General features: G+C 66.3%; 6 protein-coding genes across 6 annotated transcripts in view; 4 read left to right on the top strand and 2 right to left on the bottom strand.

Annotated features, from left to right (window-relative positions):
- The first annotated feature begins 3,624 nt into the window (after positions 1-3,624).
- Positions 3,625-4,673, top strand: EMIHUDRAFT_364206 (hypothetical protein). The gene is made up of 4 exons (XM_005785238.1): positions 3,625-3,691; positions 3,876-4,015; positions 4,089-4,205; positions 4,352-4,673. The coding sequence occupies exons 1-4, from the start codon at positions 3,652-3,654 to the stop codon at positions 4,529-4,531; spliced, it is 477 nt and encodes a 158-aa protein (XP_005785295.1). The 5' UTR covers positions 3,625-3,651; the 3' UTR covers positions 4,532-4,673.
- A 597-nt stretch (positions 4,674-5,270) lies between these two features.
- On the bottom strand, positions 5,271-6,412 carry PRO (profilin). Its single transcript, XM_005785237.1, is given in 4 exon segments — positions 5,271-5,362; positions 5,377-5,982; positions 6,171-6,292; positions 6,389-6,412. The coding sequence occupies 2 exon segments, from the start codon at positions 6,279-6,281 to the stop codon at positions 5,710-5,712; spliced, it is 384 nt and encodes a 127-aa protein (XP_005785294.1). The 5' UTR covers positions 6,282-6,292; positions 6,389-6,412; the 3' UTR covers positions 5,271-5,362; positions 5,377-5,709.
- A 407-nt stretch (positions 6,413-6,819) lies between these two features.
- On the top strand, positions 6,820-8,520 carry EMIHUDRAFT_455929 (hypothetical protein; the record flags this gene model as incomplete). Its single annotated transcript, XM_005785236.1, has 5 exons — positions 6,820-7,289; positions 7,373-7,479; positions 7,888-7,972; positions 8,062-8,303; positions 8,508-8,520. The coding sequence occupies exons 1-5, from the start codon at positions 6,828-6,830 to the stop codon at positions 8,518-8,520; spliced, it is 909 nt and encodes a 302-aa protein (XP_005785293.1). The 5' UTR covers positions 6,820-6,827.
- A 4,557-nt stretch (positions 8,521-13,077) lies between these two features.
- EMIHUDRAFT_364204 (hypothetical protein) lies at positions 13,078-14,338 on the top strand. Its single transcript, XM_005785235.1, has one exon. The coding sequence runs from the start codon at positions 13,087-13,089 to the stop codon at positions 14,236-14,238; it is 1,152 nt and encodes a 383-aa protein (XP_005785292.1). The 5' UTR covers positions 13,078-13,086; the 3' UTR covers positions 14,239-14,338.
- Positions 14,339-15,152: 814 nt separating this feature from the next.
- EMIHUDRAFT_51239 (H+-translocating pyrophosphatase) lies at positions 15,153-17,255 on the bottom strand (the record flags this gene model as incomplete). Its single annotated transcript, XM_005785234.1, has 1 exon — positions 15,153-17,255. A coding segment is annotated over one exon (2,103 nt), but the record flags the coding sequence as incomplete, so codon positions are not given.
- A 1,295-nt stretch (positions 17,256-18,550) lies between these two features.
- Positions 18,551-20,540, top strand: part of EMIHUDRAFT_467883 (mitochondrial citrate synthase) — a 4,168-nt gene continuing 2,178 nt past the window's right edge. The window contains exons 1-6 of the mRNA XM_005785233.1: positions 18,551-18,768; positions 18,858-19,034; positions 19,102-19,350; positions 19,439-19,546; positions 20,084-20,236; positions 20,495-20,540. Of these exons, the coding sequence (XP_005785290.1) occupies positions 18,616-18,768; positions 18,858-19,034; positions 19,102-19,350; positions 19,439-19,546; positions 20,084-20,236; positions 20,495-20,540 (886 nt within the window). The 5' untranslated portion in view covers positions 18,551-18,615. The remainder of the gene's footprint in view (positions 18,769-18,857; positions 19,035-19,101; positions 19,351-19,438; positions 19,547-20,083; positions 20,237-20,494) is intronic.

The following is a 20,540-nucleotide window of genomic DNA, read 5'->3' as shown; positions in this document are numbered from 1 at the left end:
TGCCCGGATGTTAGAGAGAGAGAGATTTTTGATCCTATGGGTTGTCCAGAGTATCGACCTCTGGGCTCTGGCGAGTCAGCCAGCCCCACTTTGAGGGCGCCATGAAGTACAGCGATCGCCACCTCGCTGGCCTCTTCGCAAGCCTCCCGACCGCGTCGAACTCATCGACGCGGGCTCTCTCGGCTACGGGACCAGCCCCAGCTTCGGCTGAGGGCTGACAAGCTGCTGAGCCCAAATCACTGTGAGAGTCGTGATTTCTTGATGTTAGTGCCAGTGCGCGCCAGTCCCGTGCCTCGTCTCGTGAGAGGGAGTGGGCTTTAGAACGTGGTGTCCTGTGTTAGTGCCCCTGCGCGCCAGTCCCGTGCCTCATACCTAGTGGTGTGAGAGGCTATTTTTTAATTCTCTTTGGTCAGGCGCCATCGCGTCTCGTCGCACTGGCGCCTGTGTCTTCTCGCCGCCCCTCTCCCTGCGAGGCACCTGACCACCCCTCGCGGCAAGCTCTCGAGCAGCTCGAGAAGGGAGAAGTTCGCCCGCCGCCACCGCCGCGTCGAACTGCGTCCTCATGCCGAGCGCGCCGCATACCCTGCGGACCGCCATCCTGCTGCACCTCGTCCGGCGTATCGGTTTCATAGCCGGACGAGTCAGCGGAGGCGGCCCACTTGGCGGGCGGAGAGTCGGGCGACGGCGAGCGCGACTGGCGCGAGGGCCCGCTGCCGCGCGCGGACAGCGCGTTCTTGTCAACGAGACGGGGTCCAGCATCGGCACGGCCCCTGGCACCGCGGCCCTTGCCGCGCTGCTGCTGCCCACGCTTCCTGCCCGGGTAGGGACAGAGAAGGAGCAGCTCCGCGCACTTGGAATGAAAATCGGGATGTAAAATTCTTTTTGTGCCACTATCGCGTCTCGTCGACGAGCCTGTCTCCGTTTCCGTTCTTAGCAAATGCTCATCCTCCTCGCGCTCGCCCTCTGCTGCGGCGCCCGGGCGATGGCCGCCACACAGTGGTACATGCCCGACGGACGTGCTGGCGGCTGTCGCTCTGACAGGAGTGTCAATGGTGGCTCCGGCGCATATGAGGAGATATGGCTCACGGATGCGGCCGACTGCCGCGCACGCTGCGCAGCAGAGGCCGTCTGCATCGCCTACGAGTTTGGCTCCCTGGCCAGCAGGTGGCTGCCATCCCCACACAACATCCCCACACAACGCGCCTCTTGGTCTGCATGCCCGCGTCTGTCCCGCGTTCGGTGCCCCGGCGTCTCCGTGCTAAGAGTGACCGGAGCACAACACTCCTACTGCAGGCGGGTGAAGGGGAAGGAGTACAAACGCTGCGAGCTGCACCACTCGGTGGTCTTCAACGTGGCCGCCATACCCGGCTTCGAGTGCTGGGTGAAAGTGCCTCGCGTCCCGCCGCCTCCATCGCCGCCGCCGCCTGCCTCGCCACCCCCGCCGCCGCTACCACCTCCCTTGCCACAATCGCCACCGCCGCCGCCGCCGCCTTCTCCGTCGCTGCCTCCGCCGTCGCCGCCCCCCTCCGCACCTCCGTGGTCGCCGCCACCGCCGCCGCCGCTCCCGCCGCCGCCACCGTCGCCCCCTCCGCCGCCGCCACCCTCGCCGCCGCCACCCTCGCCGCCGCCGCCACCGCCACCCCCGCCCACGCCGCCGCCGCAGCCACCCCAGCCACGAGGGCCACCCTCGCCGCCCACTCCCCCGCCCTCCCCTCCGCCGCTGCACCCTCCCGCGCACCCGCCGCCGTCGCCGCCGCCCCCGACGTCGCCGCCGTCGCCGCCGCCGCCGTCATCGCCGCCGCCGCCGCCGCCCGCGCAGCCGCCGCCCCTCCGCCCACCGCTGCAGCCGCCGCCCTCGCCGCCGCCGCCGCCGCCGCCTCTCCCCCCGCCGCCCTCCTCGCCTCCTCGCCCGCCTCCTCCAAACAGCTGCCTTGATCTCGTCGGAGTGTCGGTGCCGAGCGGCCTTAACTTATCCCTTAACGATGCCTCTGAGGCGCTGAGGCGCGGGCCTCTGAGACCGGGTCTCTCGACAGCACCTCCTCTGTCAACAGGTCGACTTCTTCGAGCGCGGCTGCACCGACCTCCCCTCCGCCAACCTCAAGGGCCAGAACCTCAAGCACGCCAGCCTGCGGACGGCGAGACACAGCCGAGACACAGCCGCCCGCGGCCATCCCGCAACCTCCGCGCAGCGCCCAGCTCGACGCTCTACACTCAAACGTGCTGAGCTGTGTTGTAATCAATGAGAGTCCTTGCTTGGGGCGCACAGGCCAACCTCCGCAACGCTCAGCTCGACTTTGCCGACCTCTCGTTCGCAGACTTGCGCGGGGCAGACCTCTCGGGCGCGAGACACTTCCTAGACACTTCCTAGACACTTCGCAGACTTGCGCGGGGCAGACCTCTCGGGCGCGAGACACTTCCTAGACACTTCCTAGACACTTCCTAGACACTTCGCAGACTTGCGCGGGGCAGACCTCTCGGGCGCGAGACACTTCCTAGACACTTCCTAGACACTTCGCAGACTTGCGCAGGGCAGACCTCTCGGGCGCGAGACACTTCCTAGACACTTCCTAGACACTTCGCAGACTTGCGCGGGGCAGACCTCTCGGGCGCGAGACACTTCCTAGACACTTCCTAGACACTTCGCAGACTTGCGCAGGGCAGACCTCTCGGGCGCGAGACACTTCCTAGACACTTCCTAGACACTTCGCAGACTTGCGCGGGGCAGACCTCTCGGGCGCGAGAGGGAGAGAGTGGGAGAGAGACGCTGAGAGAGAGAGTCAGAGAGGGGGGCGGGGGGGAGGCCACGGAAGGAAGAGGGAGCCCCAGGGACAGCAGGAAGATGGCCGGGGGGGGGGGGGGGGGTAGCCCAGGGACAAAAAGCGAGCCCAGAATGCCCCCAGCGGTGTGCTAACCAAGGTGCAAGGAGGGGGGGTGGGGGAGGGGGAGGGAAAAGAAACCTGCCTTATAGGGGGCGAGCCTCTCTAGGGGGGCCGTGGGCCTCGCCTTTCACCCTTTTTTATTTCAAGATGCCGAGGGGGCCCCCCCCCCCCCCCGTACAGGAGCGTCGCTGCAGTGGGCGCGCCTCTTCGGGGTGAACGAGCCGCCTCCCAGACCCTAGCCCCAGACACCCGAGCCGCGTCTCTCGGGCACGTGAATGCGAATCTGCGTCCGTTGGAATCAACGAGCAGGCGGACTTCTCCGGCGCCGTCCTCTCTCGCGCATCCTTCAAGCACAGCGCCTAGAGAGACCCGCAGCCGAGAGATAGAGCAGAGATAGAGCAGAGCTCACGCGACGCACACACCCGCCACACACCCCCTCTCTGACACCCTGGCTCGCGCCCTCCAGGAGGGCGGACTTGGAGGAGGCGGACCTCACCGGGGCGACTGTCACCGCCACCGACTTCTCGCGCGCAGACATGCGCGCGGCGGCGGTGGCGGGGCTGCGGGCGGGCGAGGGGGCCATCTTCGACCACGCCGACCTCACCGAGACCGAGGCGAACTCTTGTCAGCAGCAGCAGTAGCAGCAGCAGCGGCAGCAGCAGTAGCAGCAGCAGCAGCTAAGCGGCAGTAGCAGCACAGCAGTCCCATCTTTGCACTTTGGAAGTCAGGAATTGCATGTTGCTAGGTCATTGACTGCCAGCTTCCCGGCTCGATGTGGCGCGGCGCGACGCTCTGGCTCTCCGTCTTCAGCCGTGCGCCCGCGCCCCCCCCCTCTCGAGATCTGGCGACAAAAGACAGACGGCGCGACGGTGTTGCTTGCACAGGCGAGTACCCCCCGACCGCGCCGTACCGTAGCAGTAGCAGCACAGCAGCAGTGTAGCCGCAGCAGTAGCCCCCAGCGCAGTAAAGCATCCTCGTCGAGCTGCCTGCACGCAGGCGTCCACCTCGAGCGAGCTCTCTTCGACGCGGACACGAACTGCAACGGCCTCACCCTGCGTGGCTGCTCGCTCGAGCGGGCCACCCTCGCGCACACCTCGCTCGAGCGGCTCACCGTCCAGGGCGGATCGATGGCGGAGGCCCTGAGCACGCCACGCTGCCTCTGACTGGAGGTGTGAGCGGCGGCTCTTTCACAGCTCTGGCCGTGAACAGGCGGACCTGAGCCACGCCACCGTCTCGAGCTGCGCCCTGCGCGGCGCGGTGCTGACGGGCGCGAGCCTAGCCTCCGCCTCGCTCTCCGACACGAACCTCTCCAACGCCGTCCTCGAGGCGCGAGACGCTTCCGAGACACGCAGAGACACTTCCCAGAGACACTTCCAGAGACACCTCCAGAGACACTTCCAGAGACACTGCACAAAAGCTCATCAGACACGGACACCTCTCGCCGACGGACACTTAGGCTAAGTTACACTTAGGGGGCGGACCTGCGGTACGCGTCGCTGCAGCGCGTCGCCCTCGACGGCGCCTCCCTCGTCGGCGCCTCGCTCGAGTTCGCGGACTTGCGCACCGCCACCGGCCTCGCGACCGCAGACCTGACGGGGGCACGCTTGGCCGGCGCCCGCGGGCTCCCTCCCGCGAGCGCCGCCGGGCGATAGCCGATAGCACCGGCTCAGGTTCCAAAGGTCGGGTAAAGAGGCGCGCGAGCCGCGAGAAAGCAGAAAGGGTGGGGCGGGCGCGTCTCTCGCTCTCTGTCGTGTGGTTTATGTTGATACTCGAGCGAGCCCCCCACTTGCACTTCACGCATCACGGGACACGGCAGCGGCCCGCGAGAGACGTGAGACGGAGATCTAGGCGCCCTGGCCGCTGCGCGCTGCCGCTGGGCGCGCCGCTGGCAGTGATGGCCATTTACTGGTATAGCCCCCCAGAACAATCAAACACTCTACGGCCAAAACAATCAAATTGTGGTAAGATTTACCACGACTTCTGAGGCAAAATCTGACAAAAATCGGAGAAATCGGCAAAATGCCCGGTATTTGCCAGGTATACCCGGGTTTTCCCAGGTATACCCGCAAAATACCCGGTATTATTGCCAATTTGGCTGAATTTGGCCGCAAACCAGCCTCTAGACTCGGCTCAGATCCCGAAAAATTGATGATTCCATTGAGTTTCGTAATTTACCATACCACTCTCTGCTCATACCATACCACTCCCCAGGAGAATCAAATATGTGGTAAATACCACTCTTTTACCAGTAAATGGCCATCACTGGCCGCTGGCGCCGCCGCCGCCGCGCCGGGCGCCCCCGCGGGCCGCCGCGCCGCGCCACACGCCTGAGAGCGACGGCTCCGCACTGCGCTCTGCAGGGCTGCATCTATGGGATCGTGTGGCTTCGAGAAATCTAAAGCTCCTCTGTAGTAAACTCTCTGCAGGGCTGCGCTGATCACTCAAAACCGAGAGCCGCGCTGCGTGCGATCGCGAGAGGCGCACACATGTGACAAAACGCGGTCGCGCCCCTCTCGGCCCTTCGTGACCACCACTTCCCGCCCCCCGGCCACCACCCAAGGAGAGACACCCATAGAGCGGGATGAGGGGGCGGGCGAGGGGGGGAGTACACATGGCGCAGGGCCTGCAGGGGAAAACGTGAGACGAGGCGCGAGGGCCACCGGTCGGCGATGCAATCGCCTCCCGCTCGGCAACGCCCTGCCGCTCCCCGACCCGCGCCCCGCAAACCCACTGCGCGGCCCCAGCAACCCCGCCCCCACCCCCCCCCTAAACGCTACCGAGACACCCTAGGTCCCGCCGCCGCCCCCCGGGGCTGCTCCGTGCCGGTGGCTCAGATGCCGCTCTCCTTGAGAAAGTCGCCCAGCTTCGCGACAGTCGCCGAGCACTGGCCGGGCTGGATCTTGTCGTTGTGGTAACCGACGATGATGCAGGTGTTGCACCTGTAAAAGACGACGCCCTCCGCACCCTTCTTGACGTAGATATCGGCGTTCTCCTCCCCGCGCACGAACATGTACTTGACGCCTGCGACCGTCGCGCCCGTCGCAGCGAGCCCGGATGGGGCGGCGAAGTGCCCAGAGACGGCGGCAACCTCGGCAACCTGGGCCTGCACGAGAGCAGCGGCACGATGGCGCGGGGATCGGGAGGTGGCGAGTGGAGAGAGTACCGCACGCGGGACTCCAGCCAAAGCGGCGGCGTTGGAACCGCACTTCCGAGGGAGAGGGGGGGCGGGGGCGGGGGCGGGCGGGCGACGTGGAGAGGGAAGTGGGTGGGTGGGGGGAGGGGGGGGCGTACCGCGAAGCCCGCCGAGTAGGCCCAGGGGTTGCCTTGGAGGTCGTAGATCCCGGCGGCGGTGACCGTGCCGGTCCCGACGAGGTTGGTGTCGACGTACGTCTGCCAGCTCATTGCTCACGGAACTGCGGACGGGCGGGCAAGAGGAGAGAGCGTGAGGGGTGGCAGGCAGAGTGGCGTGGGAAAGGCCGGCGGGCAAGCAAGACGCGGCTCGGCGGCGCCTTGCGCTGCGAGGAGGCCTATCGCCGACGCGAATTTGTTTTTCTTTTCTTCGAAACGCCTCATCTCTTTTCGTTGCGCCGGGCCGCGCGAGTCCTGTTTGATTTGTCTCTTTCGGCACCCTTCCGCCACACCTCTGTGGCACCCCCCCCTCTCTTGGCGCTTTCTTAAGCGCCTGAGCTCCTCCCGAGGCTGAGCTCATCCCTGCATCTCTCAGAATGTCCCTTGAAACGTGAGAGAAGAAAGAAAGAAAGAAAACACACAACCCAAGGGAGGGATGTGCGAGAAAAAGAAAGAAAGAAAGATAGCAGACAACCCAAGGGAGGGATGGGAGAACGGCACGCCGCCACCACACAGGGATTTTAAGTGCGAGAGTGCCTTGTGTTCTAAGTACTCGCTTTCTCTCTTTCGCGGGAAGAGCGACGCTGGTGCTTGCTTGCAATGCCCCTCGTGACTCCATCGCTCGCCGTATCAAACTGCACCCTTCCACACTCCCCGCTGCCGGTGCGCGACGGGTCGCTCTGCTCGGTGCCCGCGTGCGCCGCGTGCGGCCGGCTGCTTCCGTCGCTGCTGCTCATCGGCTCAATCAAGACGGGCTCGACGCTGCTGTGGGGCCGGCTGGTCGACTATAGCGAGGGCGCCATAGACACGGGCAGGACCACCGACAAGGGTTACATCTCCAAGAAGGAGAAGGACTTCTTCGGCGACCCTGCGCAGTGGCGCCGTGGCCGCGGCTGGTATGAGCGGGCGTGGCCAAAGTGCCCGGCTAGCGGCGCGCGCACCGTCGTCGGCATCGATGCGACCCCGGCGTACCATGTGTGGTACGATGCGCCGAAGAACATGGCCGCCTTCTACGGCCGGGCGCTCGGCCAGCTCCGGCTCGTGTGGATGCTCCGCGACCCGGTGCGACCGCCGCACCGTCGCCCGCCGAGCTCGGCACCGCCGCCCGCCGAGCGCCGCCGCGCCGCCGCCCGGCCTCGCCGCAGGTGGCCAAGTACTGGTCCTATTTCTGGGAGCTCAAGTCGTACGGCGGCGACTGGGACAGGGTCACCTTTGACGCCTTCACCGCGCCCAAGCTGAACCGGTCGCGCGAGTGCGCCGCTTGCTTGAGTAGTTGAAACTAGCGACCGCGTGCTAGTTGTGCCAGTTGAGCTGAACAGGGCGCGCAGTGCGCATTGCTTGGCGCACCACGCCTCCCAGACATCTCCCAAGACACCTCCCAGACACTTCCCAGCCGCCTCCTGCACACTCCCCAGACTTGTCCCAGACACGTCCCGCATGCTAGCCAGACGCCTCCAGGACACTCCCCAGACACGTCCCAGACACTGTCCCGCACGCTAGCCAGACGCCTCCAGGACAGGACGCGAGAGGGACACTCTGTCGGCAGAGCGGCGCCTCTAACCCGCGCCCGCCCCTCCGGCGCCTCGCCCCTGCGCAGGTGCCTCCGGCGAGACCCAACCTCGCCGCTCTGGCCGCCCTCCCTCCCGCCGCCGTTTGGCAGCTGCGCGCCGCACCTCGACCACGGCCTCTACCACCCGCAGCTGCAGCGCTGGCTGGAGTACTTCCAGCCGGCGCAGCTCCTCCTCGTCTCCTTCGCCGGAATGGCGCACAGCTGCCTCCCCGACCCCCCTGACACCTTTCTCGCCACGTCTCCCCCTCCCCCCCCCCTCCGCAGGTGCAGCGGCCCGCCGCGGTGGTGCGAGACGTGGTGCTGCACGCAGGGCTGCGGCGGGCGCAGGCCGAGCGCATCGCAGCCTCCGCCGTCTCCCGCCGCGTCGCAAAGGAAAAGCAGAACTCAAAGGCGTCCGGCCACGGCCGCATGCCGCCTGCGTGGCGGCGCGAGGTGGCCGCGCTGTACGCGCCCTTTCTCGACCGGTTCTACAGCCTGGTCGGCGAGGCGGGCGTGCCCGTCTCGCCGTGCGAGGAGCGAGGCACGCGCTTCCTCGACCCGCCGCCGCAAGGCGAGGGCGAGGGCGAGGGCGAGGGCGAGGGCGCGGCGCCCGGCGCCGCGCCGGCCGCGGCGGCGGCAGTGCCCGCGCAGCAGGGCCGGCGGAGGGAGCGGAGCAGGGGCGCACACCCGCGGCGTTTCGCCGGCCGGGGGGCAGCCTCGCGCGCGTGGAGGGGCGCGTCGTGAAGAAAGAGAAAATAGAAGGAAGGGAGGCTTTGAAGCTTTGAAGTGCTGCCGGCCTTTTGGAGCACTCTAAATAAATAAACAAAGTGCAGTAGAAAATCCAAAATCCAAATCGCAAACATAGAAACCCAAACACACACAGCCACGTGGCATAGGAGAGCAGGAGGTGAAAGGAGGCCAGCACAAGTTGCAAGGACGCACGAGCGAGAAAAGCACAGCAGAGCAGACAGATGGCAGCTTCGCGAGCTACGGGGGCGGCCACGGCACGGCCCGGTGGCCGCCCCCGCAATGAGGCCAAGCGGTGGGCATCCGGCAAAAGCCGCAAGACGGGATTCGCGAAGGCGCGGGCCACCTTCCGCGGCGGAGGCCGCGGAAGCGCGGCGGCTGCGGAGAGGCACGACAGCATGATGACAAAAGCACGCTGGCGGGGCACCGAGGCCATCGCAAGGGAGACCCCAGAATAAAATAAATAAAAATATCAAATAAATAAAGAAGAAGAAGGTCCCGTAACCCGATACCGATCATCCGGCCCGCTGAGTGCGCTTCTCAGCTCCCCGGCCCTGGATGTGAGCGTTAATGACTGCGCTCCAAGTGCTCCAAGTCCCCCAAATAAGAAAGAAAGAAAGAAAACAGACACACGGGGGGAAGGGTGGATGGCACTTAGCGGACACCTCTCTACTGTGAGATGGGTAAAAAGGAACAGGTCCCCGCCCGTGCGATCTTTGTGCAGGCGTTGAGCAAAAATGTGTAAAAAATACCGGAAAATAAATAAAACGGTAATAAATAGAGCAGTCAAGACTCCAGGAGAGATGGGCGACGCACGAACACAGAGCTCAGAGGCACAGTGCGCACCCCGCCCCGCTCACAGGGCGTGCATCACACAGGCGTGGACTGTGTGACTCCTCGGGTTTCTGGGACTCGACAGAGGTGTGGGCTAGTCGCTACAGTCGGACGGCTCCGGCACGTCTAAAAGAGAGAAAGAAAACAGACAACCCAAACGAGGGATGGGGGAGGAGGACAGGGCTTCATGCTTCGCCTTCGATCGTGTCGTCACCATGTCGTTGACTCGCTGACCCGTGACAGCTTTGACTGCGACCGTGACCGGGTCGGGTCGAGCGTCAGATGCCCCCAAAGCGTGCAAAGGGAAAGAAGCCCGCTGCCGCCGCGGCGGCGCCGGGCCCAGCGGCGGCACTACTCGCAGCAGCAGCTTCCACAAGGCTGCAGTGGGCGCCGGCCCCAGGTGCAGCTGGCCCAAGCACGTTGCCGCCGCCGGTCGTGCAAGCGGAGTATGGAACCGCCGATGATGACCTCGAGCGGGTCGGAGCTCGGTGTCGAGCTCCTCCCGCCGCACCGGCGCGGCGGCAGAGCCGCCCCAGCCGCTGCGCCTTCGCCTGCGGAGGCTCCTGCGGCGGCTGCACCTGCTGCTGCGGGTGAGCCCGACGACGACGAGCAGCCTGACGGCGCGCGCATTCCAGACCTCGATGATTGGGCTGGGGGGGTGGCAAGGGTGTAGGAGGGCTCTCAGGAGACCGTTTGCCGGCAGCAGGGGGCGCGCGCTCGGCCGACATGTGCGCCAGAATGCCGCAGAAGTAACTATGAAGTAACTGTGTTTGGGCTGTCTCCCGGGCGTGTTTGAACCCTAATTGTCGGCCCCAGTGACCGGTCTAGAGGTCTGTGTGTGGCCTGGGGGGGCCAAACAATAAGGCGAGGGGTTCCTAGTAAGCGGTTGGGGGGTGCGAGCCCGTGCTATAGTGCAGTGAATACTTACTTCCTGAAGTAACTTCATCCTTCAGATAGACAGCCTGCAACACCCCCCCCCCCCCTCCCTCCCCCCCTCCCTCCCCCCACACCCCCCTCCCTCCCACCCACTCTTTCCTACGCGAAGAGAGCGCGTTTTGCCGCCCCGGGGCCCAAAAACCAAATGTGTGAGTCTCGTGTGAGTCTGGGGGCGAGACCGGATATGAATACTATTTTTTCATTTTGGGGATCTCCGCCGCCCTCGAAGGCGCCACCAGCATTACGGCCGCCTTCATATCTCATTGATGCTGCCACCAACGCCACCTCCTCGATTCTGTGCCGCTGCCGCGGCGAGGCGCCGTCGCCACGATCGCCGCCAGCGCTGCTGACAGCCTCGGAGCGTCGCCGTGGCCGCGTTCTGGTCTGCCCACGCTTCCCCTAAAACGTCTAGGACGAGCTCAGAGGCTAAGGGCGCGTCCTGTGGGACCATCTAGCTCTACTGGGTCCGCGACGGCGGTCGGCGCACCCCCGTCTCGAACGTGTGTGCTCTCTGTCTGTCTGTCAGCTGTTTCGGCTAAGTCGTTTTGTACCGGATTTCAATGTTAGTGGCAAAACCGCGGAACCAAAAATGGCGTTTAATTTCGGGCCCCTGCTGTCCGCCGCCTGCGGCGGCGCTCCGCGCCGCTTGGGGCGCCTGCGGCGCCCCTGGGCGCGCTGCGCGCGCCTGTTTTGGGGGGGCTACCAGCACCGAAAATGCCATTTTTTCTGTGCCACACGCGCTCGCTGCTCGCTCGCTGCTCCCTGCGAATGTCAACCGGCGAGGCAAGCCGCGACGACGATGCGACGAGCAGCAGCGAGATTACATTGTGCGCCACACCGCGCCACTGCCACGCCACCGGCATCCCGCAGCCTGCACTCACGCGCCGCCGGCCTGTGTCAGTGATCCGCCGCTCGGCAAGTTCCCGCCTTGGTCGTTCCAGCATCCGGTGCTCGTCGGCGCATCGGCGCGGTGGAGAGCTGGCGGCGGCAGCGCCGGCCTCATTGCGCTGCTCAAGTGCGAGCCAATCTCCCCTCGCCCGCCGCCCGCCGCCCGCCGCCTCGCTCACAGCCGTCACGTCGCCCCAGGGACGGCGAAAACATCAAGGCCTTTCGGACGCTCGTGCGCTTCACGGGCTTGATGGTGGCGGTCCCACTCGGCGTGATGGGCGGCTGCTACGCGCTGCTGCCGAGCGCCGGCGTCCACCGCCACACAGACCGCGTGCTGTACGCGGGCATAGCCGCAATCGTGGCGGTGCAGGCGGTGGTGGTTGCGTATTTGGTGCTCGCGTTCGCCGAGACCCCGCCCGCACAGAAGAAGAACCAGTGAGCTGCGCAGTACGCCGCCCCACAGTCGGACCTCCATGCGTGTGGTGTGCGCGCGTGGATGGACCGTGGAGACCTCGCGAGGTGCAGACTGGCGGACCGCGACTCTGAAGTATACGTGAATCCACGTATGACGTCACTGGCTGTGCACACATTACGTCAGTACAGTACGATCAGCGAAGCTTCTCTATCACCTCTCACGCGCTCGTGTTTTGTGTGTCCACACCCCAGCCTCGAGACCCCAGCAGCCCGGTGCCCCCCCCCCCCCCGCCCTCCGGCCCCAACCGCAACCCGCAACCGCCCAGGGCCAGGCCAGCGCGCAGCCAGCCAGGGCCACGCCGACGACGAGCTCGGCGCAGCACGCCGCGTTGTGAGCATATGAGCACCCCCCGCCCCACCCCCTCGCAAGAGCCAGCCAACCAAGACGCAAGAGCCTTTTAACCCTTACGGGTTACGGCTTTATCCCCAATCCCGCCGGGGAAAGAGCGCGCCGCCTCTCGGCGCGCTCTCTCTCGACTCTCCGCTTCTGTCTAATGGAGCACTTGGTTCTCTCTCGACTCTCCGCTTCTGTCTAATGGAGCACTTGGTTGGAGATGTTGTGTGTGTGTGGAGGGTCCCTAGATGCTGGGGGCGGGGGGAAGGGGGCTTTTGAGCAGCCCCTGCGCCGCCCAACGCGGCGGCGGTGGGCGTCATATGGCGCGTGTTGGGACCAGACATTGTCCGAATTGCGGCGGACGTACGAGGTCTCAGAGTTTGTTGTTATATAGTAGTGTGGCAGTTTGGTCGGAGGGCGCCCGGGTCGCCCCGGAGCGGCCCCGCGCGGGGAGGTGGGTGGAGGGCGGGTACCACGCCATCGGGCAGGCCACGCGGGGACGCAGCCGGGGCCAGCGCGCGGCGCTAGAGGGCCCGGCGCAAACTTGTTGCACCTGCACCTGCACCTGCACCTGGGTGCAGCGAGTTTTGGTGGTTCGAAAAAGAGATTTCACGTTAGAGCGCCTCTACATCGCGCTACAACGGAGGCGCTTCGTCCCGCGGCGGGGATGTAGAGCTCTACAGCGCTACAGCGCTCTACATCTCTACAGCTCTACAGCGCTCTACACCTCTACATCCTCTACACCCTCCCTCAGATTGGGGACAGGGCAGGCACGGCCACGCACGCCCACGGACGGGAGGCGGGAGGTTGTTCACGCATCACGGCTTCACTTGGCGGCATCGTCTGCCCACTCAATTCTGTGGTGTACCTGTGCTAGTGCCAGTGCGCGCCAGTCCGCTGCCTGGCACTTGGAGCACTTGCAGTGCAGTTCACACTTGGAGCACTTGCAGTGCAGTTCACACTTGGAGCACAAAGCAGAAAAGAAAGAAAGAAAGAAAACACACAACCCAAGGGAGGGATGGGAGAACGGTGCAGGGATTTGGCGCACTTGGATCACTCCATTTTTTTCCGTGCTCACTCTGGGCACGCGGACCTCCATGGCGACCGCCGGCTCCTCTAGTGACGGCCGGCTCGACGTGGCGCAACTCCTGGCGCAGCGTGCGGCGAGCAGCGGGCGGCCGTCCATCGAGGTGGAAAAGGAGGACGACCTCGAGTACGACCTGGCGCACCTTGCCGCCTTCGACCCTGCGCCGCTCTCTGCAGAGGCGCTCTCGGCGGACGCCGAGGCGCACCTGCTCGAAACGGCGCGCGACAACGCGCAGCTGATGGCGAACCGGCTGTACGCGATCCTCGCGTCGCAGGAGAGCAAGGCGGTCATCCGCCTTCCCCCGCCCACGACGCAGCTGCCGCGTGAGAAGCCGCTGCCAAAGCCGCGGCCGCAGACGCGCTGGGAGAAGTTCGCGGCGGAGAAGGGCATCGTCAAGAAGAAGCGGTCCAAGATGGTGTGGGACGAGGCCGCCGGCCAGTGGGCCCCGCGGTACGGCTTTGGCCGCGCCAACAAGCAGGACGACCCGCTCAAGACGTGGCTCGTCCCTGCGAAGCCGGGCGAGGACGGCTCGACCGACCCGTTCGAGGCCGCGGCCGGGAAGCGGGGCGAGGCGCGCGCGAAGCAGAAGCGGCAGGAGGAGCGCAACCGTCTCGAGGCGGCCCACGCCGCCGGCCTCACCTCGCGCGGGAAGGGCGCCGCGGCGGGCGCCGGAGGCTCGCTCGGCTCGTCGGTGATCGCTCGCGACCTCGGCGCGGCGTCGGAGAAGAAAGAGTACCTGTCGCGCGCGATCCGGACGACGCAGGTCTCGACCGCGTCGGCGGGGCGATTCGACCGGCAGCTGGAGCACGAGCCTTCCAAGGAGCGGGGCAAGCGGAAGCAGTATGCCTCGGCCACGTCGCGCGCCGACACGGCAGCAGACGCGGCGCGGACGGCCGCGGTGGCGGGCAAGCTCTTCCCCGAGGACGCGGCGCGGACGACGGTGCGCGCCAAGGCGATCGACTCTGGCAAGGCGGCCAAGATCGCGCGGCTCGAGGCGGAGGGGAACAACCGCAAGGCGAAGGTGTCGGGCAGCGGCGGCTCGAAGCTCGCCAAAAAGGCGAAACCGGCGCCCGGAGGGGGAGGCATCGGCAAGGGCAAGGCCACCGCAAAGGTCAAGAGCAAGGCGGCGGCCAAGGCCAGCAAAGGAGGCAAGAGGAAGTGACGCGTTTGCGGGTGAGAGCACAGTCTCGGCGGGGGGGAGTCCACAGCGGGGTCGGATCTCGCGGGCGAAAAGCAAAAGGATTGTGTTTGAGGATATTCATATTGGTTGTTTGCCCCGCCCAGCGTCTCGCTCTCGGGTCTCGCCAGAGGCCAGCCGCAGGGAGTTGACGTGTGCAAAACATGTGTGAGTGGGGTCTGGAATTAAATTATCGCGGGAAAATGTATGTACGAAAGGATGGAGCTGACAGTAAAGCTCAGGAGATCCGACGTACACTACTCGCTACATTCTCTCGCGTCTCGGCAGGGCCAGTGGGGTGGGGAGAGGCCAGTCATCAGAGCCGAGACCCACGGGAGACGGGTCCACGGCGAACATCTCCCTGTACTCGGCGCGTGTCGCCCGCAGCGTGCGCGGGGGTAGAGGGGGGCGAGGCCGGCGGGGGAAGGCAGACCCGAGTACCGCCGATCATCACACACGAGCGGGCGGGCGTCGCCCTCCCCCCCTCCTGCCGTGAACAGAGGGAGGGGAGAGCTAGGGGAGGGGGGCGCCCCGGAGCGACCGCCTCTGAAGGGTGCCGCTCAGCAGGCGGCCGGGCGGGCGGCGCCCTGGAAGGGCGTACTCTCGATGCCCGCGGCGCGAGCGACGAGGAGGGGCTCGGTCAGCGAGACGGACTTGATCGTCGACGCGGAGGGCTTGGCAGCGCGCTGGCCGGCGGCGAGCGCGCCCATGCCGAGCAGCGCGCCGCCGACAAAGACGGCGAAGATGGTGGTGGGGCCGGCGACCGCCGAGCCGACGACGGCGGGCGCGGCGGCGGGCATCGCGACGGTGTTCATGAGGAGGAGCTCGGCGGCGGTGGCAACCTTGGGCGCGGCGGCGACGTAGGGGCCGATGAGGCCGCCGCCCTGGTTGACTGCCATGAAGAGCTCGGCGAAGACGACCGAGATGATGGCCATCAGCTTCATCAGGATGTTGAGCGCCGGGCCGGACGTGTCCTTGAGCGGGTCGCCGACCGTGTCGCCCGTGACGGCCGCCTTGAAGATCTGCGACTTTTTGGTCTGGACCTTGCCGGTGCCGTCGACCGTCTCGGGCTCGAGCTGGCCGATGAGCTCGTCCATCGCGCCCTTGGAGATGTACTTCTTAGCGTTGTCCCACGCGCCGCCCGTGTTGGACGACGAGATCGCCATCTGGATGCCGGAGGCGATGCCGCCCGCGAGCAGGCCGGTGACGCAGCGCGTGCCGAAGCAGACGCCGCAGAGGACGGGCGAGAGCATGACGAGGGCGCCCGGCGCGATCATCTCCTGCAGCGACGCGTCGGTCGAGATCTTGATGCACGTGTCGTAGTCGGGCCGGTCGGGGTGGTTGGGGATGAGCAGGTTCGGGTTGGCGTCGAACTGGCGCTTGATCTCGATGACCATCGCGTTGGCGGCCATGCCGACCGACTTCATGGTCATGGCCGAGAACCAGTAGGGCAGCATCGCGCCGACGAGCAGGCCGGCGAAGGTGATCGGGTCGAGCAGGTCGACGGTCGTGATGCCGCCCTCGGCCGAGAGGCGCGTCACAAAGGCGCCGAAGAGGGCGAGGCCGACGAGGCAGGCGGAGCCGATGGCGAAGCCCTTGCCGATGGCGGCGGTGGTGTTGCCCGCGGCGTCGAGCGCGTCCGTCTTCTCGCGGACGGACGGGTGCAGCTCGCACATCTCGGCGATGCCGCCCGCGTTGTCGCAGACCGGGCCGTACACGTCGATCGACAGGCAGGTGGCGAGGGTGGCAAGCATGCCGAGCGCGGCGAGCGAGATGCCGTAGAAGCCGGCGAGGGAGTGGGCGCCGAAGACGATGAAGGCGACGACGAAGACGGGGACGATGGCGGACTTGTAGCCGAGCGCGAGCCCGTAGATCACGTTGGTGGCGGCGCCGGTGCGGCAGGCGTTGGCGACCTCCTGCACTGGCGTGTACGAGAAGGACGTGTAGTACTCGGTGACGAAGCCGATGACGCAGCCGCCCCACAGGCCGAAGCCGACGCAGAAGAAGGCCTTGAGCGGCGAGGAGCAGACGCCTCCGACGACGAAGCCGCCGACGCACATGCCGCACGTCGCGGCGGGGAGCAGCGTCACGGCGAGCGCGTAGACGCACGGCGTCATCAGCAGCGTCGAGACGAGCAGCTGCATCTTGAGGGCCGACTCGATGCCCTTCTCGTCGCGGACGGGCATCAGGTCGGTGGCGACGAAGGAGGTGGCCATGCAGACGAGGATGCCCACGCCCGAGAGCGCGAGCGGGAACATGAGCGCGCCCCAGCCGGCGGCGACGATCATCGGCGACGAGGCGCCGACGAGGAGGGCGGCGCAGCTCGCCTCGCCAAACGAGCCGAAGAGGTCGGAGCCCATGCCCGCCACGTCGCCGACGTTGTCGCCCACGTTGTCGGCGATGGTGCCCGGGTTGTGCGGGTCGTCCTCGGGCAGGTTCTCAACCACCTTGCCCGCCAGGTCGGCGCCCACGTCCGCCGCCTTTGTGTAGATGCCTCCGCCGACGCGGCCGAACATGGCGATGGACGAGCCGCCGAGGCCGAAGCCGGCGATGCACTCGAAGAGGTGCATGAGGTCGGTCTGCTCTGAGCCGAAGAGGGGGCGCAGCCCGAGGATGAGCGCGTAGAGCGAGAGCAGCGCCACGCCAGTGAGCGAGAAGCCCATCACGCCACCGGCGCGGAAGGCGGTGTTGAACGAGTGCGTCCAGCCGTGCGGAGCGGGCGCGCAGGCGCCGACGGTGCAGCGCGCGTTGGAGAAGACGGCGACGCGCATGCCGATGAAGCCGGAGACCATCGAGGTGACCGCGCCCACGAAGAAGGAGAGCGCGGAGATGAGGCCCGACGTCCACGCCCACTCGCCGGTCGCCGGGTCCTTGGTCGCCCACGAGATGAGGAGGGTGATGCCGACCGAGACGACGGCGACGAAGAGGGCGCAGAGCTTGTACTCGGCGTTGAGGAAGGCGGAGGCGCCAACCGTGATGGCGCGGTACAGCTCGACCAGCTTGGTGTTCTGCTCCGCCGAGTCGGCTGTGCGCGTGGCGCCCGGGGCGGAAGTCACGTCGAGGAGGACGGACGCGACCTGGCGCAGGAGGAAGATCGAGAAGACGATGCCTGGGGGGAGGCGCGGCACGCGTGACGGACGCCCATCGAAGCAAGGGAGGGCACACGCGGCGGCAAGGGAGTCACGCTGCGGTGGCGACGCCGCCGCCGAGCCGTGAGGGCTGGGAGAGCGCGGCTGGGAGAGCGCGGACCGATGATGCCGGTGGCCACGATGATGGGCGTGGTGAGGGCGCCGCTCGCCAGCGGCTCAATGCCGCCGTTGACGCACTGCGCCATGTCGAGAGAATCCATGGATCGAGGTGCCACGGAGTGTCCAGTGTCCACTGAGTCCGGCGGTCGATCCGAGCTCACGCGAGGTCAGACGCTCTCTTCATCAACGAACGTTACGAGTACGTGACCACACGCAACCAAGCGTAGTCGCGCCAACGCCGTGGTAGAGCTCTGCGCAAGTTGCGGATACACCCTGGTCCCCCACGGCGTTGGCGCGGCAGTTCACGCCCTGCACAAGCATGGTAAACTCCCAGTTCCGCAGGAGCTCCTCTGTCTCTCTGTCTTCGCGGTGCCAAACCCCTATCTGATGTTGGGGAGAACGGCGCTACTCGAGTAGGGGAACTCGAGTATCGCTACTCGAGTAGCTAGCCGTTTCGCGTTGGGCTGGCCGCCACACAGGTTTTGCTCGCCGCCTTTGTTTGGCTGCCCATTGCCAGCAAGCAGGGTTTGATTTCCCCGTTCGCAGTTCAGACGAACTATTCGAACTTTCCGTGGTATTGCTCGCCCTGCGGGTGTGAAGCGGGTGGGTGGGGGGGGGGGGAGAAAAGAACAGGCTCGAGTTCACGAACTACTCGAGTAGTTCGGAGGGTTCGGGCACCCAAGGGCGAACGACCGAACCATGCAGCGAACCAAGGGGATGCCGTCTAGAGCGAACTCCGAAACCGAACGTCGAACGAACCGCGAGTTCACCGAACCAGTTCATCAACCAGAGCGCCAGTTCGCCCGCGAAGATCAAGAAGAGATTTTTAGCAATTCCTAAGATCAAAGGCTGGCGCGAGAGGCTGGCTGGCGGCGTCCTGGGAGGGTGATGCGCATCTTACTTTCTTCTTTCTTGGAACGCTAGGTTGGTGGGGTCCCGTACCACGCGGCATCGACCCTATCCAGTGCTCAAGTGCTCAAGGTTGTAGGCGGGGAAATCCGATCTCGATTGTAATAAAAAACTCGCGGCGTCCACTTCACTTCGCCGAGTCGGCGGAGGGCGGCGCCGCAGGGGTGCCCGAATCGCTGCTGCATCCCGTTGCCTCCCGCGCGATATGCTGCGCCACGCCGCCAAGCCGTCCACCCGCCGGATCGCGGTCGGGGCGCGGGCGCTCTCCTCTAACTCGCTCCTCAAGCAGAGGCTGATCGAGCTCATGCCGGAGAAGCAGGCGGCGCTGAAGAAACTCAAGACGGAACATGGCGCCAAGGCAGCCGGCCCCGCCCCATCCGAAACGCACCGCAGCCGTGCCCCTTCGCGCCCTCCCGCGTCGCTCTGAGGCCTCTCTCGCCGGCCCAGATTGTCGACAAGGTGACGATTGACCAGCTGATCGGCGGGGCACGCTCAATCAAGTGCATGCTGTGGGAGACGTCGCAGCTCGACGCGATGGAGGGCATCCGCTTCCGCGGGTTGACCATCCCCGAGCTGCAGGAGAAGCTCCCGACCCACTCCGGCGTCGGCAGCGTCACCAAAGAGGCACGCACGCGGCGGCGCTGCACTCGCCTCTGCCGTGCGGCTGACGGGGCGCCGCTTGAGGCCGTAGGAGCCGATACCTGAGGGCATGCTGTGGCTCCTGCTGACGGGCGAGGTGCCCACCAAGGAGCAGGCCGACTCGGTGACGGCGGAGCTGCACTCGCGCGCGAAGCTTCCGGCTCACGTGGAGAGTATGATTCGCTCCTTCCCGGAGGGGATGCACCCGATGACGCAGCTCTCGTCTGCCATCCTCGCGCTGCAGACGGAGTCGGTCTTCGCGCAGAAGTACGCGGAAGGGACCAACAAGACCCTCTACTGGGCGCCGCGCTCTCCGCGGCGTCTCCGCCCTCCGCCCGCCCTCCCCTCCCACCCGTCGCCTCGCCCCGCCCCGCCCGCTGTTGGCGCAGGACCACGTGTACGAGGACATGATGAACCTCCTCGCGAGGATGCCGGAGATCTGCGCACTCATCTTCCGCTGCACCTACTACCCAGAGGGGGGGCGGGCGGGGGCCAAGGTGCGCACCCCCACCCTCTCCGCAGCCTCCACTCTCTCCACCGCCCCTCCCCTCTCTCCTCCCCTCTCTCCTCCCCTCTCTCCTCCCCTCTCTCCTCCCCTCTCTCCTCCCCTCTCTCCTCCCCTCTCTCCTCCCCTCTCTCCTCCCCTCTCTCCTCCCCTCTCTCCTCCCCTCTCTCCTCCCCTCTCTCCTCCCCTCTCTCCTCCCCTCTCTCCTCCCCTCTCTCCTCCCCTCTCTCCTCCCCTCTCTCCTCCCCTCTCTCCTCCCCTCTCTCCTCCCCTCTCTCCTCCCCTCTCTCCTCCCCTCTCTCCTCCCCTCTCTCCTCCCCTCTCTCCTCCCCTCTCTCCTCCCCTCTCTCCTCCCCTCTCTCCTCCCCTCTCTCCTCCCCTCTCTCCTCCCCCCTTCCCCTGCTCAACTGCCTCCTCCACACTGTGTGCCACTCGCCGCCGCACTGCTGCCCCTCACTGCCACACCGAGACACATAGCCGGCCCTGCTCGCCCCGCCCACCCGCCGGACTCCGCCCCACCGCCCGCCAGATGAACCAGTACGACGCCAGCCTCGACTACGCCGCCAACTTTTGCAACATGCTCGGCGAAAAGTTTGCGGGCGACAAGGGCTTCCACGAGCTGATGCGGCTCTACATCACCATCCACACGGACCACGAGGGCGGAAACGCGTCGGCGCACACCCTCCGCCCACCCTCTCCCTCACCTCCCCTTCTGCCACCACTCACACCCCCGCCAAGCCTCCCCGCTGCGCTGCCTGCCCTGTCCTCTCCACACCGAGGCCGCACTGGAGCGTGACTCGGCTTGACCGCTCATCGCACACCTCCCGGACCACGCTCCCTAACCTAACCCCAACCCTACCCCTACCCCTACCCCTCACCCTAACCCTAACCCAAATCCAAACCTCCCGGACCACACGCTCCCTCCCGCCAGGCGCCCACCTGCCACCTTGTCGGATCGACCCTCCCCGACCCCTACCTCTCCCTCT

Source organism: Emiliania huxleyi (genome assembly GCF_000372725.1).
Source record: "Emiliania huxleyi CCMP1516 chromosome Unknown EMIHUscaffold_162, whole genome shotgun sequence".
Taxonomy (NCBI): Eukaryota; Haptophyta; order Isochrysidales; family Noelaerhabdaceae; genus Emiliania; species Emiliania huxleyi.
Note: the sequence above shows the minus strand (reverse complement) of the source record. Positions and strands in the feature narration are given on the sequence as shown.

Bases quoted from the DNA above. Each gene is read 5' to 3' on its own strand.
- PRO (XM_005785237.1), bottom strand. From the start codon at position 6,281: ATGAGCTGGCAGACGTACGTCGACACCAACCTCGTCGGGACCGGCACG. The intron at 5,983-6,170 runs GTACGCCCCCCC...GCTCTCGTGCAG, and splicing joins CCTACTCGGCGGGCTTCGCG to GCCCAGGTTGCCGAGGTTGC.
- EMIHUDRAFT_364206 (XM_005785238.1), top strand. From the start codon at position 3,652: ATGTGGCGCGGCGCGACGCTCTGGCTCTCCGTCTTCAGCC. The intron at 3,692-3,875 runs GTGCGCCCGCGC...GCCTGCACGCAG, and splicing joins CTGGCTCTCCGTCTTCAGCC to GCGTCCACCTCGAGCGAGCT. The intron at 4,206-4,351 runs GCGCGAGACGCT...AGTTACACTTAG, and splicing joins TCTCCAACGCCGTCCTCGAG to GGGGCGGACCTGCGGTACGC.
- EMIHUDRAFT_364204 (XM_005785235.1), top strand. From the start codon at position 13,087: ATGGCGACCGCCGGCTCCTCTAGTGACGGCCGGCTCGACGTGGCGCAA.